Source organism: Canis lupus, chromosome 34 (genome assembly GCF_011100685.1).
Source record: "Canis lupus familiaris isolate Mischka breed German Shepherd chromosome 34, alternate assembly UU_Cfam_GSD_1.0, whole genome shotgun sequence".
Classification (NCBI taxonomy): Eukaryota; Metazoa; Chordata; class Mammalia; order Carnivora; family Canidae; genus Canis; species Canis lupus.
The window spans coordinates 5,213,049-5,228,328 of record NC_049255.1 but is presented as its reverse complement, the minus strand read 5'-3'; the positions used below and the strand labels follow the sequence as shown (position 1 = coordinate 5,228,328).

At 43.9% G+C, this 15,280-nt stretch overlaps 1 protein-coding gene across 1 annotated transcript in view; it reads right to left on the bottom strand.

The window, feature by feature from the left end:
- SEMA5A (semaphorin 5A) overlaps positions 1-15,280 on the bottom strand; it is a 473,566-nt gene that overhangs the window by 22,072 nt on the left and 436,214 nt on the right. Inside the window, 2 exon segments of the mRNA XM_038583333.1 lie at positions 4,779-4,997; positions 8,396-8,621. Of these exon segments, the coding sequence (XP_038439261.1) occupies positions 4,779-4,997; positions 8,396-8,621 (445 nt within the window).

Below are 15,280 nucleotides of genomic sequence, written 5' to 3'. Positions count from 1 at the left end.
CATTTCCGGATTCTCTATTCTGTTCCATTGATCTATGTGTCTGTTTTTGTGCCAGTACCACACTGTCTTGATGACCACAGCTTTGTAGTACAACCTGAAGTCTGGCATTGTGATGCCCCCAGCTATGGTTTTCTTTTTTAAAATTCCCCTGGCTATTCGGGGTCTTTTCTGATTCCACACAAATCTTAAAATAATTTGTTCCAACTCTCTGAAGAAAGTCCATGATCACTTTCTAATCATGCAGCATCTAATGCTCACACACGAGGAAGCCGATAAGCTAATGTCTGCAACCTACCTTGTGAAATTTCAAACAGTATTCATTCCCATGCACATTTCAACTAATATTCGAAGCATTATCTCATCTAGCCTAATTAATGCTACCCTGCCCATTCACACCACCTGTCCTCTTGGTATCATGAAAAAGTCCCCTCGCACAGAACTTGTTTGCTAAAACATTCCCATGTGCCAGTTTAAACCACAAGATCACATCTGCCTTTCCCAATTTCAACTGCAATTTCATTGTCCTAAGGGATATGGTCAGAACTGGGGAAAGAGACCTCAACCTCTTCTCAGAGCACTGACTCTGGACTCAGGGGGTATGGTGCTTTGTACTGGATGAAAAATGATACTGCATTTTGAAGTAATGTTTCATATTAGGAACGCTAAAGTATTTCCAAAATAGAAATCATAGAGTATTAAGAAGCTTCAGGACAGAGCCTTCACTGCCAGGGAGATGCAGAGCCTGGTGGGGAAAGAGGAACACTGAAGCCAAGGAGAGAAAACAAACATAGCCAGGATGCAAGGCATGGCACAGACAGGAAACTGAGAGGGGCTGGGCACCTGCAATTTTCCTTTCCTGCTGCATAAACTATGCTAGTCTAGCCGGATAACCACACTGGTGGGAATAATAACTCAGTATTGCACCACCACCATGGGGGGTGTTCTAGTAATATGGATGGAACCACAGAGGGGTGAGGACGCAGAGGGGATGGGTGGGGAACTATTGTATGACCAGGAGGCTGAGCCCAGGGTCAGGCCCAGTTCAGGGCTTCACGTAGCTCCGGTCACATTGCTAGAAGTCCTGTGGGAATCTCTTCTTGGCCAAGAGAGACCAGGTCAGAGGAAGATCAGACAAATACACAAAGGCTCAGATCCCAGTTTCTTGCAAGGATCAAAGCAATTAATTGCAGGGAATTATTTCTGATAAAATGAAATTAATACATGAGGTACACTTGATAGAAGAGGATGACAATTCTTATTCACAGGAAAATAAGAATGATGGCCACACACACACACACACACACAAAGAACGATGGCCACAGAAAGGACAATTACTAGCGATCTGAAGAGCAAAGCAAAACAAAATGATTACTGTCTGAGTGTCAGGCATCCTGTGGGCTGTGAGAGATAGAAAGTTCTGCATTTATATTCCTCCAGGGCGTGGGTGTATTTGACACTATTTCCCCAGAGTCCTGAGGCCTCGGCCACACCGGTCTTCACTGTAAGACAGCAGTGCTCTGGGCTCCTCCAAGAACCTCTGGGCAGAACCGTCCTACACTGGCTGCCCTTCCCCAACCCCGCCAAGTAGCCTCAGCGCTCCCTCTGGACAAAATATAAGTCTTAGGATCCTTTAGTGTCACTCAAGGCTTACAGAACACAGTGTGGACTCAAGGATTTCATGAAGAGAAAGGCATGGAGCACTCTCAGCTCAGCCCTGGTGTCTAACACACGTTATCTACAGAACACACAGCTTCCAGAACTCATCATTTTGATTCAGAGTCGGCACTCTATTACATTGTCACTCAGTGCCCCTCTTCCCTCATACAGATGGTTTTCAGCCATCTGTCTATCTTCTATCTATTTATCTATCTATCATCATCTATCCTCTCACTTGAATTTGAATATTTTTCAGTAACACAAACTATGTATTGTTTCTACCTTTGTAGGCCAAGGTCTGGAATCCTTAGTTCTGAAACAAACATGGACTGAAAAACAGGAGAGAAGAAAGACCAAGCTATTTCTCAATGTTGGAGGAAAATTATACAGGTGAAGTTACTATCAGATAAATCCACAGAAAGGGAAAAAGGATCATTTCAACATAATCTTGACTTTAAAACCTTATGGAAGTTTATTATGCAAATTGGACTAGAGATCAAATTTTTCATTGATTGATTTAAAAGACTTTACATTCATCTAGCCTTAGATTTCAAATTTAATCAGGACAAAAGTGGTTTTTAAATAAGATACAGTGCCTATGTGTAACTGCTCTTTATGGACCCAATGGGACTAAAGATGAGTACATTCACAGGGAGGACAGTGTCCTAAATGAGGTAAAAATGGCACTCTCACTGGCAGAGCAGCTCAGCATCCACATCACGGAGTGGTTCCAGCCCCTCTTTGCCAAGTTACACTCTGTCGTGTGTTTAGGAATTTTCTAGAAGGTGGGAGAAAAGATAGATATTTGCTCAACTCAATCCCTTGAACTTGCTCATTCCCGAGTGGAAAGTGACAGGGGCCACTCTAAATATTTCCACAACCCTCTTTGGAATCTTGGTTTTCAGAAAGAAAATGAGGATGGAGCTATTTTGAGACATTAAGGTTATGTATACACAATACTGGCTTGACTATCAAATCAATTAAATAAAAACGGCCACCAGGTCATGTTAAGTGGTATCTCTGAGATGGGCCTGAGTCTTGCACTCAAGGACCAGAGTGGCGTCCAAATATTTGGAGGAGTCTGCATGCTCTGCTGACAGCATGTCTGGAGTGCAGGGAGGCGAGGGTGGATGGAGGGATCCTGACATTCCCTTGTAGCCCTCCCTGTTCAGTTTCTAACACGGATCCAAATCTAATGATGTCACCAAAGAACTCTCCTAGCACCAGGGAGGAATCCTACTCTCCATGCTGGGGCTGTGGGAAAGAACTGGCTCTGTGACCTTTCCCACCCCCTCAGCATCACTTGGCTGGGTGAGCCAAGTGGTTGGAGGGAAGAGTCTCCTGAGGCTGGAGAAATTCCGGCACAGTCAGTCTAGGAGGAGCGGAACAGCCATGAGAGCAGGGGCATTATTAGGATCCTCTGCCTCAGAGCTGAGAACTATGTATTTTCCATTTAAGGTACATTCACTCATTCATCCATCCACCTATCTATCCATCCACCAATTCACCTGCCACCCATACATCCATCATTCATCCACCCATCTTTTCATCGATCAATCCGCCCATCATCCATTCATCCTCCCGCCAACTCATCCATCCTTCATCTACCCATTCTTCCACCTATCTTTCCATCCACCAATTCACCTACCATCCATCCATCCATCCATCCATCCATCCATCTATCCATCACTCATCCATTCATCCATCCAAGAAATACTCACTGAACACTGCTACAAGTAGGTTCCTTGCTTAAGGAACTCAGAACCTTATTTGTACCTGCTGAAAAAAATGCTTTGCTCCCAGGCTTCTGTACCTTTAAAAACACTGTTATTTGATGTTGGGAATGACCCCTCCCCCACTCCTTATCCCTGTTCCTCTAGTGGGCCAACTCCTATCTGTCCTTCACCACCCAGCTCAGGGGCCACCTGATGAGGGTAGCTGCCAGGACTCCAGCTCCATGGGTCCTTGGCTGATGCAGTCACTACATCTTGTCACCAACCCAATAGCCAGTGACCATACTGGGTGGACACTCTTCACAGGATGCCTCCTCATGGACTCTGGGTTCCTCTCTGACCTGGACCACATCACTGTGCCCGCGTATTACCCTGTGGATGGTGCACAGTGAGCTACCCAAGAATGTTTGCTGACAAAGTGGAAGGAAGGAAGGAAGATCAAGTAACCAAGTGCTTGTTTTCTCATCATTCAGCGAACGGTCACTGATAGCTGTTTTGTGCGCACCAGGCCTGTGCTGGGAGCTGGGGGCACCGCAGTGAGCGTGATAGTCACAAAAGTGTCTGGAACCCTCATCGGGCAGAGTCCAAGGCAACATGCCCAGCCATAAACAGCGCTTGGTGGCTCCGGGGCATCCATGAAAGAGCCTATGGTTATGGGAACATCAGGTGGAATCAAATCAGGTGCCAGGGCTGTGCCCAGAGCTGTGACGGGAGGAGCACAGAGACAGCTAGAGCACTGCACTACAACAGGCAGCCCTGGGGACTGTCTGAACACAATGTCCTGTCCAGGAAGACGGAGGCTCCTTAAGCTCATTTATTAACCTTGTGCTCATCTGGAATAAAATGCCAGGTCTCAGGAGGAAGAGCCAGACAACACAGCCTCTGTCAGCCTCCGAGAGAGAAGAGTCTGTGTTTTGAGGAGTGAACTCAGGACTAAGTGGAGCCCTGTTGAGTGGGGACAGGAAGGGCTGGCTTGACAGGCCCCTGGTGGGTCACTCTTGACACCTGTCATTCTAGAGGAGGAATCTGTGGTATGGAGAGAAGGCAGTCCCCAGAGGGCTGGGCCCATCAGTTTGGGAGGAGGCCAGCCTCTAGTTTCGATGACACAGCACACCTCTCCATACCTTACCTAGGGCCCAGGATCCTTAGAGGGGCTCACGAGAATGTTTTAGTTTCTTTAAAATTAGGAGAAATAAATGAATATAACCCAGCCTACGTTATATCTATCTTTTTACCAATGACACTGAAAAATATAATCTGTGACTTTACATACCTATAATCTCAACCAGAAAGCCAGGGAAGCTGAGCAAGCCTCCCTGAACTAGAAGGTCTTCTAAGGCCCTTGATCTTTCAGATGTTTTCCAGATTATTTCCAGTCAATCAACTCACCTGGGCAGGGCAAAATGTTGCATTCCTGGTATTCTAGGGATGGGCCCAGGCAAGGCATCCCTCCATACTTGGGCTCAGGGTTGTTGCAAACACGCTTCCGGTTCCGGATGCCCCTGCTACAGTCACGGCTGCACTGTGACCACGATGTCCAGGCTGACCAAGCACCGTTGACGGTGTGGGCGGAGTACCTCCCAGCACGCAGGAAATCACCAGAAAGGCCTGCCAACGAAATGGCCCAAGTGTGATTCTGTTAGAAGTTCTTCGAGCCACTGCGGTCCAAACTAACTTTCACTCTATATCAGCTGCCCGCTTCATTCTATCATTACCTTTCCCAGATCTGCTGAGTACTTCCTATGCATTAGAAGATAAAAAACCTCTTTTACTTCGGGATGATAATCTCCTATAATTCCAGCTCCTTCCTCCGCAGTTGCTCTTATATAGGATGCAACTAAGAACCTGATTCATAAATGTGGTAACATCCTATGTCAGTCATAGATCTTAGGTTTGTAGGTCACTTATTTTTCTGAGAAACTTCTTACAAGGAAAACACACCTTTCTCACTTCCCTCGGGAGTTCTTTTTTTTTTTTTTTTTTTAAGATTTTATTTATTCATGAGAGACAGAGAGAGAATGGCAGAGACACAGGCAGAGGGAGAAGCAGGCTCCATGCAGGGAGCCCGATATGGGACTCGATCCCGGGACTCCAGGATCGCGCCCTGGGCCGAAGGCAGGCGCTAAACCGCTGAGCCATCCTGGGATCCCTCCCTCGGGAATTCTATAGCAAATGGTGCTGTATCGGACGAGGGGATGTTCACCATCGGGGACCTCTATCACTGGAGCATGATTCAGATGGTATTCTAAACCTGTTTCTCTACCGGTGAGCCTTTCCAAAGTGAATTCAGCCTGGTGAAAGGTGCAGAGCTCAGTGCCTCTGAATCACAGGCCACAGAGACAGGCGTCTGTTCAGGAACCATGCAGGGGGCGGAGCTCATGACCCAGAACTGAACACATCCCTGAACGAACTTGCACAGTGGCACACGCTCCCTTGAAGTTCAGGGCCTGCTACGCTTCCCCAGATACAGATATGGCCATAGAAGCAGCAGCAGTTGGGAGCTGTCTGGGTAGGAAAAGGCTCTGGATACCTAATGTGGATCTGGCCAACTCTGAGCACTCTACGCTCCCAAGGTCATTTAATTGGCCATAGTCAAAATTCCTGTTTGCTTTGATGAAAATGGCCACTCACTTAAAATATTAATAAATATTTGAATTTTCTCAAATGCTAGCAATGTGATGCAGGTTTTAACAAAAAAACTCTCCAAATACGCCATGGAGTTCACTGGGGAAGTGTTAGAAGGCAAACACCCCAAGAGTCCTGTCCAGGGCTGAGTGCCTTTGCCGTTTACTAAAAAATTCAGGCCCAGAAACCTCAGTAAGATGCTCTTTAGAGAAAATGTATTCGAAATGTCTTTCTGTGATGAGCCAATACTTTGTGGCTAATCAATACGGAACAGCTCTGCACAAGTAAACCTCATTTTGTGTGGTCAGAGGCAAAGAAGTTCAATTTTGTATTTTCAAGATGTCAATACCAAAATGTGTGGATGGTCATTAGGACTTGAAGCCCTCAAGACACAAAAAGATGAAGTACTTGTTAAGTCTTGCCCATGATATACTTTTGGAGGAAATACAGGGTATCTTTCATAAATGTATATCAAACTGTTTCTTAGTTTATATTGCTATCATCAAAAACAAACTCCAGCTTTTGGTTTTGTATGTATCTGAGAATAAAAGGGTAAAAAAAAATGTATGTTCAAAGAAGACAATGACATTCCTATGTAGGGAAACACTGCCACTCATTGTTTCTTTTTCACTCTGATATCGTAAGAAATAAGACAGTTCACCACCTGCACTGAAATAAGAGATTTAAGTACATAAATTGGAGACAGGGTTGCCAGAATTTGCAAATAAAATAGAGGAAGCCTGGTGAAATCTGAATTTCAGATGAACAACAAATAATGTGTTAGGGTAAGTACATCCTAAATATTGCATGGGGCACAGTTATCCTAAAACAGATTCATGGGGCATACTTATACTCAGGAAAATTCTGAGAAATATCTGAAATTCATCTTTAACGGAGAATTTTGTATTTCATGTCACAATCCCAATCACGATCACAAGATCGTCCCTTGTAGAATGTAAAGCTTTATAATGGGGTCTCGGTTCCCCCTTGGTATTCCATCATATGTCTTTTCTTCTAACTAAAGCAGGAGTTTACAAAATTAGCAAGGGTGAAGATAATTTTGCTTGATTTTCTACATGTATAGGTGTTTATTTAAATTGTAGACCTAGTCACACAAAATTTTTCACTAAAGTGGACTTTTTCAAGAAATGACGAACCAGCTAATATATAGTTGCTGAACTATAGTGAGCAGAATAATTTGAGGTCAGGAGGTGAGTCATGTCAGGACATACAACTGGGAGTGGCTCTTGATGGCAGCTGCCAGGCCTCCCAGCACACAGGCTGCAGATCCACCTGCCCCAGCCGATAGCAGCCTCCAGAGGAGGCATGGGGCCCTCACTCAGAGCCACCCCATGCAAGAGCTTCCCTGCTGGCAATGCAAGAGGACATTTATCACACTCCCATGAATTTATCCTACCCATGGCAGCCCAAGGGGGCGGCTTACTACCTCTGTGGTTCATCAAGGCCACCCACTCTAGATCTAAGGAACCCTCTCTCACGGTGACTGTGCTTTCTAGGTCACATTCATGTTGGGAGAACAAGGTGGAATCAGAAATACAACGTGCTGAGAAAATGTTCCCGGTGGCCTAGTGCATGATGTTACTATCACTGTTCTCATCACACCATGCTCTGGGAACCATCTGTGAATGCCCATCTTCTTGTTAGAAGTGGACAGATCTTGGTAAAGTAGATGAGAGAGATGGAGGAGATGAAGAAGAAAGCAGAAATGGAGCTCTTTGGGACGACCAGACTCACCCCCTTCCTGTGGTAGAGACAGCTGAGCTCCAGACGGAGTAAGTGCGTTGTTGGGGGAGAGATGCCCACGGAGCCCCAGGGCAGGCATGGGGGTGCATCTCTTAGTCTGTCTCAGAGCTTTCCTTACACTATTAGCATAGTATTGAAGGAATTAAAAGGACAGAGCAGTTTCAAAGACTATCAGAGGATTCTTCACAGGCTGAACTTCTGAGCAGAAAGACCCTTCTATAGACAGGTGCCCTTTCTTTGTTCAGTTTGGGGATAATTAAAGTAAAAGCTTATTTGCAGCTTATGTTTTTTGGGCCAGAAGATTTATGGAAGACCACTGAGCCCTCCTCAATATATTTTCTGACATTAAGTAAATCTGCAACAAACTTTTCTGGATCTATTAGAGTATAGTGTTATTTTGAGGGCTGAATTTCCAGGACCACCTCAGTATATCATTCTTTCCCATCAATTTGCTATAAAGCCAGTTCTGCACTAGTGAGATCGTTACAAAGACAGCAAAGCCAAAAATAATCAAAAGGAGAACATCCCCTTGCTCTCCTGCGACCTGAGAGATGGGATCGATGCCTGTCTGTGGAAGTGGGTCAGTCCTGGGCAGGGGCAGGGGGGTCTCCGCTCACCGTCTGTGGAGCAGCCGCTGGTCCCATCGCTGGAACAGTACCGCATCTCGATTCTCTGCCTTCCCACTTCCAGCAAATTCGGATCAGGCAGGCGGGCTTTGCATGTGTAGCGGAATCGCTGCTCATAGTGCCCCCCGTTGTCTGAGATGTTGACGGGTGTCCAGGGCGTCCAGGGCGTGGTCTTCTTCAGCTCGGGGCATGGGTTGGTGTTGCAAGGCTGGTACTCCTGGAAGAGAAAGGAATGACAGGGGCTTGTCGTGCGGCACCAACAGAGTCCAGAGCTTCCTTTCTCTAAGAAAGACAGGGCTCTCTCCAACGTCCCATCCTGACACCTATCTGCTACTCTACAAAGTGAAAAACACAGTTTTGTCAAATTGGGCATTTAAGAGCATGTTCAGTGGTCAGGTCAACTGACAGAAAGAATCTGCATAGTTTCTCCTGTGCCAACGAGGAGAATGAGACGACAAATGTAACCGCATGTGAAAAAGAATGAGCCTATAAAAATCATCTACTTCGGGATCCCTGGGTGGCGCAGCGGTTTGGCGCCTGCCTTTGGCCCAAGGCGCGATCCTGGAGACCCGGGATCGAATCCCACATCGGGCTCCCGGTGCATGGAGCCTGCTTCTCCCTCTGCCGGTGTCTCTGCCTCTCTCTCTCTCTCTCTCTCTCTCTCTCTGTGACTATCATAAATAAATAAAAAATTTTAAAAAATCATCTACTTCCCACTTTAGAAATTACCCTAACTGCTGATTATTCCGATGTTAAGCTGAGCCATTTTGTTTTAAAAAGGCTCAAAGTTAAAATGATGGGATCAAAAAATACATATTTTTTTGGACAACAGGATACTCAGTTTGAGATTAACGAGTATTTTAAGCTCCGGGATCACAGATGCTAAGTATTAGGGTAGAAGGGTATCCAAATACCACACACAATACATAGTAGCTTTTCGTATGTAAGTTTTCACAACATTTCCCTGGTTAATATCTGGGCAGCATTTCTCTATTTCCTCCCTTCTCTCCCTTATAAGCACAGGTGGGAGCGTCCTGGTTACTGAGCAGTGTACATTTGAAGGTCTGGCAAATGGGGCGTGAGGTGAGGGTGTTTGCGTGTGGAACTTAGGACTACAATGATAAAGTTTCTTAAAGATTTGGCAAGAATTATAAACATGGAATCTCCATAAAAAGTGCCACATATGAGGGGTATAAGGTTTGACCTTGGACACGGCACTGTTAGTTCTTCCATTTGAGGGAAGGTCATATCATTAGAGGGAAACTCACAACATATAATGGACTCAGTTATGACCATACTTGAAAAATGATTTTTATCAATGTTAAATATATATATATATATAAAGTGTTAAATAGCCCTCTCAGCTTTTTTATGAAAAAGAGAACCACTCTATCTTTCCCCCATATATTTTAGTTAAATATTTGCATGTTTATTCCCTGGATCTAACCACTAGGATTTTCCAGGATCAAGCATTATCCATTAACTGTGCTCTATGGAAAGAGAGGGTTTGTCCCTTTACTGCCTAACCCATCCCTGTGTCTGCAACATCGATGAAGACTTCCCATCTCCCATCATCTCAGTGCAGTCACACTGCTCTTTTGGTCAGATCCAAATCCAGTGTTTGCACTCATAACACCATCCACAGCTGAAGGATGTGGTGAACTGATGGGATTCTGTTCTTATCCACGTCTCTCGCACACCAAGTTTTTTGGGGGGTAGTCACTTAGATTCTATGAATTCGTCATTAATTCATCCTCCCTCCAATCAGGGATTTAGGCATCGTAAGAACTGTCCTTGTTGCCTTATGCTTTGAAAGAATACTCCTTTAATATGATATTCATGAGTTTCCAGTAGGAGAGAAAGTAGCTGCATGTGTCCCCACTGCCACCTCTATCTGGAAGCTGATTAAAATATGTATTTTGTCATTATTCTAATTACTATAACTACTTTTTTTTTTACTAGTAATCCAGATTTTAAGAAATTCATAAGTAACAATATTCAGGAGTTCTTCGTGTCTGTGTCATAGGCATTTAGCAGGAATCATGGAAAATGGTCACCACTGCGTCTGATTCCGTATCTTCTCGCCATTCCTTCCTGTGCGTACTGGTGCACCTCGTCTCCACACCAACACATACCAGGAAGACTGATGACTTCATTTCTCTGTGTTTATGGCATCTTTTATTATGGTATTATTTGGATGCTGCCTCCCAAAAGAAAAAAATAGCCCAATGAATGCCATAAAACCAATCATGTGAAAAACCAGACAGGACACTCAGGAGCCCTCTCGTTTCCTCTTGCAATGGAGGCCACGTGATGGGAACACAATAAACTCTCATCTGGGCTCTTCCAGGCTTACAGTGTGACAGCACTGCCAGTCCCAGGTTGAAGATGCCACATGCCACTGTCTTCCCCTTCATCACCTGGCACAACCTGGCAGGGCAGGTGTCCAGGGATCCTTGCTGAACAGACTCTGAATATACGTGGTATATAGACCCCGGCTACAAAGTACAGGTCTTTAAGATTAACAAGTTCATCAGTAAGATCCCACATCTTAAGAAACAAACATACAGGAGGCTCCCAATAACTCCTAGCTCTGTACACTAGAAATTTCACCCTTTTTATGGAGTGAAGTTTCAGTGTCGAAATACATGAATAGCAAATATATTTTAAAGCTAACTCAAGTAGCTGAGTTGGTCTCTGTGTGCTGGTGACAAGCCGAATGGGGGGTTCACGTGCCTCAGTGGTGGGCACGGCTCAAGGATAAAAATCAATTCGGGCTTCTTAGACCTAGCCTCTGATAACAAAGTTTTTTCTTCTGTTCATTGTCTTTTAATGGTATAAGGTTTACCAGGAGACTCAGAACTTCCCTTTTCACCTGCTTCTTGAGGGTTGATTGTGATGCATTCATTTAAGATGTCAAATTATGAAATGCTGAGAAATGGTATGACCACTCAGTTTCATATCAATGACCAAAAGTATGACCACTTCAGTGATTTTGATTCAATGGTAAGTAGTTCTATGGCTCAGCTGAATCTGCATGCTACAATGTGCTGATGACTCATGGCAGTAAATACCCAACTCTGAATGCAATGTGAATAAAATTACATCCAATGCTAAAGATAGAAATTATTTTCAAAGAAATTTCAGGGAGCCAATTACTGTTACTTGCCACATAGGATTAATATTCTGGTGGAAAATTTAGGTAACAATGGTTATTAATATCAATCCCACTTTTGGGTATATATCTGAAAAAACTGAAGTCACGATCTTAGAGTGATATTTGGACTACCATGTTCACTGCAGCATTACTCACAGTAGCCAAGGTACGAGAACACAGTAAATATCCATCAACAGATGAATGGATAAACAAGATGTGGTATGTGTGTCAATATAATATATAATATACAATACAATTTATAATAATATCTAATATAAACTATAATACATACTCTGCAACCATAAAAAGGAAGGAAATCTCCCCATAGATTCAGGCTTTTATGCCTCAGGGTAGATTATTTGGGTCTTACGAGGCCCTCAAGGCTTATGACTAGTGATAAAAGTTGTTTTCCCCTGTATACATTTCATTCTAGAACATTCTCTAGCTTTCCTGAAGAACAAAGGGGGAACACAGTCACTAGGTTGTCAGCCATCCTACACTTAAATCTAATTTTCCTACAGTCACACACAGGTAGTATCATGATAATCCATGCAACATGTGAAGGAGCATACTACCCAAACTTGGAGGTCTTCCCCACGTTTTCTTTTTCTTTCTTTCTTTTTTTTTTTTTTTAAGATTTTATTTATTTACTCATACACACACACACACACACACACACACAGAGGCAGAGACGCAAGCTCCACTCAGGGAGCCCGATGTGGGACTCGATCCTGGGTCTCCAGGATCACACCTCAGGCTGCAGGCGGCGCTAAACCTCTGCGCCACGGGGGCTGCCCTTCCCCACGTTTTCTCGTGACCAACCTTTCATGTGTACATCACAAGGTGATTATGAGGGTCAAATGAAATCATTAATATACAAATACTCTGTAAGCCATGAGAAGCTCTATGAATATAAGTCATTATTATTACTCTATGGGGAAGCCAAAGTCCAACATGGATATTCTGTCCCATGTCACTTTTCTTGACATCAAAGCACTGAGAAAATCCTTAATTAAAGAACTGATCCCAAGACCTGAGTACTGCTTTCAATTTATTTCAGGAAACAGATTGGCCCAATATTATCATTTAGAATGGAAATCTCTTCTTCGGTCCCCGAAAATCCCTGCAATAAGTGGAAAGAGTAAATGTTATTTTCTGACAAAGGAAAGAAAGAGTAAATGGAAATGTTCAGAGGAGCTATCTCATCATGGTTTAGCTCAGGCCCTCAGAAAATATTTGCTGAAATACCAACTTCAAGGCCACCATCATCAGCCAGTGTTCCAGGACATCAGAAACTTTAATGGCGGCAGGGGCAGAAAACCCTCATCTAAGAAGAGCAGGTGTGTTCAGGGGGAAGGCTGCTCTGCTCAGCAGTTGGATATGGGCACCCTTGGGAGGAGATGCCAGGGAGAGAAGGCTGGACCGCAGAACACAGAACACAGTGGAGGAGCAACAGCCCTGTTGTGGGGCTGACACTGCCCAAAAGGGTGATGGTTATTGAAAGACAGCAAATGGGGCCTCAGTGCTTCTTGGATGTGAATGAACCAAGGATATTCTGAAGCCTTTTGGGTGAGGAATCAGAGCATAAAAGCCTTGTTTGGAGTCAAAACTCCCATGAGACAATGACTTTCTAAAAACAAATCTGCCACTTGTGACAACCTGGATGGACCTCGAGGACATCATGCTATGTGAAACAAGTCTGGCAGGGAAGGACAAATTTGACATGCTATTGCTTCTATGTAGAATCTAAAAAGGACAGACTCAGAGGAACATAAATAGTGTGGTCGTTACTAGGTTGGGGAGATATGGGTCAAAGGGTATAAACTTCCAGCCATGAGGTTAACCAGTTTGGGGGTCTAATGGATAGCACAGTGATGATAGCTAATAATATTGTATCATGTAACATGATGATGGCTAAGAAAGGAGTTGTTAGGTGTTCTCACCTCAGAACAGAAATGGTAACCATGTGATGGGACCGGGGTGGTAGTTAATTCTACGGTGGCAGTGATTTGGCACTATATAAATGTATCAAATCAAATATGATACACTTTAAACTTACACAGAGTTATGTATTGATTATTTCTGGAAAAAAACGAAGCTGGAAAAGCATAAAAATAAATACAGGAAACAGTTGAGGACTAAGGACAAAATACAAAGGGTCAAGAACAAGAAAAAAACCCGTGTTTCTAAAGCAATTTTGCACAATTCTCCAGACACATTCCCCATGTACTGTCTGTCCCTGTCAACAGTAAAAGAACCATCCATTTAAAGTTTAACCCAGGGGTGCCTGGATGGCTCAGCTGGTTGAGCATCTGACTCTTGATTTCAGCTCAGGTCATGGTCTCAGGGTCGTGAGATCGAGCCCTGCATTGGGTTCGGCACTTAGCAGAGAGTCTGTTTGAGATTCTCTCTCTCCCTCTGCATGCCTCCCACCCCCCCCCCCAAATAAAAAAAAAAAGAATAAATCTTAAAAAAAATTAGAGTTCAACCCAGAAGCTGGACCTATGGAGTCCATTCTCTCCTCCCATTTGAACTGGCTCTTTCCTAATTCAGGCCACTGTCACCTCACACCTGGTTCACAGAATCAAAGCATAAATTTCATTGAAGTTTGTCGATTTGGTTTTTTAAAATATTTTATTTATTTATTCATGAGAGACACACACAGAGAGAGGCAGAGACATAAGGCAGAGGGAGAAGCGGGCTCCCTGCGGGGAGCCCAATACAGAACTCAATCCCAGGACCCTGGGATCACACCCTGAGCTGAAGACAGATGTACAATCGCTGAGCCACCCAGGCATCCTTGAAGTTTGTCTATTTGTAAGTCTGCTTTCACCCATAGGCTGCAAGTTTGTCAAGAGGAAGACTTTTGTCACATTTACTTTGTATTACCAATCTTAAGTATAGTATTTTTTTGGTGAATGTATAAATCATATTGATCATTTCACAAATAAGTGTATTCTGAGGGAATGTGCATAAATTTGGGGAACAGATTTAGGTGGTTAACAGGGGCTCTGTGTTTTTGCTGTTTATTTTTCCTTTGAAAAACGTTAAAGTATCTATATTCCATAGGTTGAAAGTAAAATAAATGGTGACAATTCAAGCAAAATTTTGATAGCTTGTGCTCAGCACAAACTAAGAATATTACCCTTAAAGTCATTTCATCAATAGCTGGATATATGAACTGAATTTATTCTCATATGGAATACTCATGGTTTTCACATGCATTTATCAAGTTCTCTCTTAGCAACAAAGGTTATCCTGCTGAGACAGAAAGCCTTCTGCATAAAACAAACAAGGAAGAAATACAGCTGTGTTTGCAAAGGGCCAAAATGCTCAAGCATGTGCACATCAGTAGGCCTGTGCCCCCTGGAACCCATGGCAAACAGAGCAAAAACCGACAGGAAGTCCTGGAAACCAGCTTAGTGGTACCCAGTAAGGAAGAGGAGTAAGAGAGATGATGGATTCAGAATTATATGGCCACAGAATGACTTCTGTTTCTGACCAAGATGGAGTAACAGAAAGGGGATAAACTCTCTCACCAAAAATAACTAAAAAAAATATATGGAACAATAGTTCTGAAGACATTGGACACCCGGGAATAAAGGACAGTGATCATCAAGTGACAGGAAACATGAGGTGAGCCTCACAACCCCACCCTGAACCTTGATGAGGGTTCCAGGCCTTGGTGGGGGGAAGGCGAGACCCAGACACACAGCTGA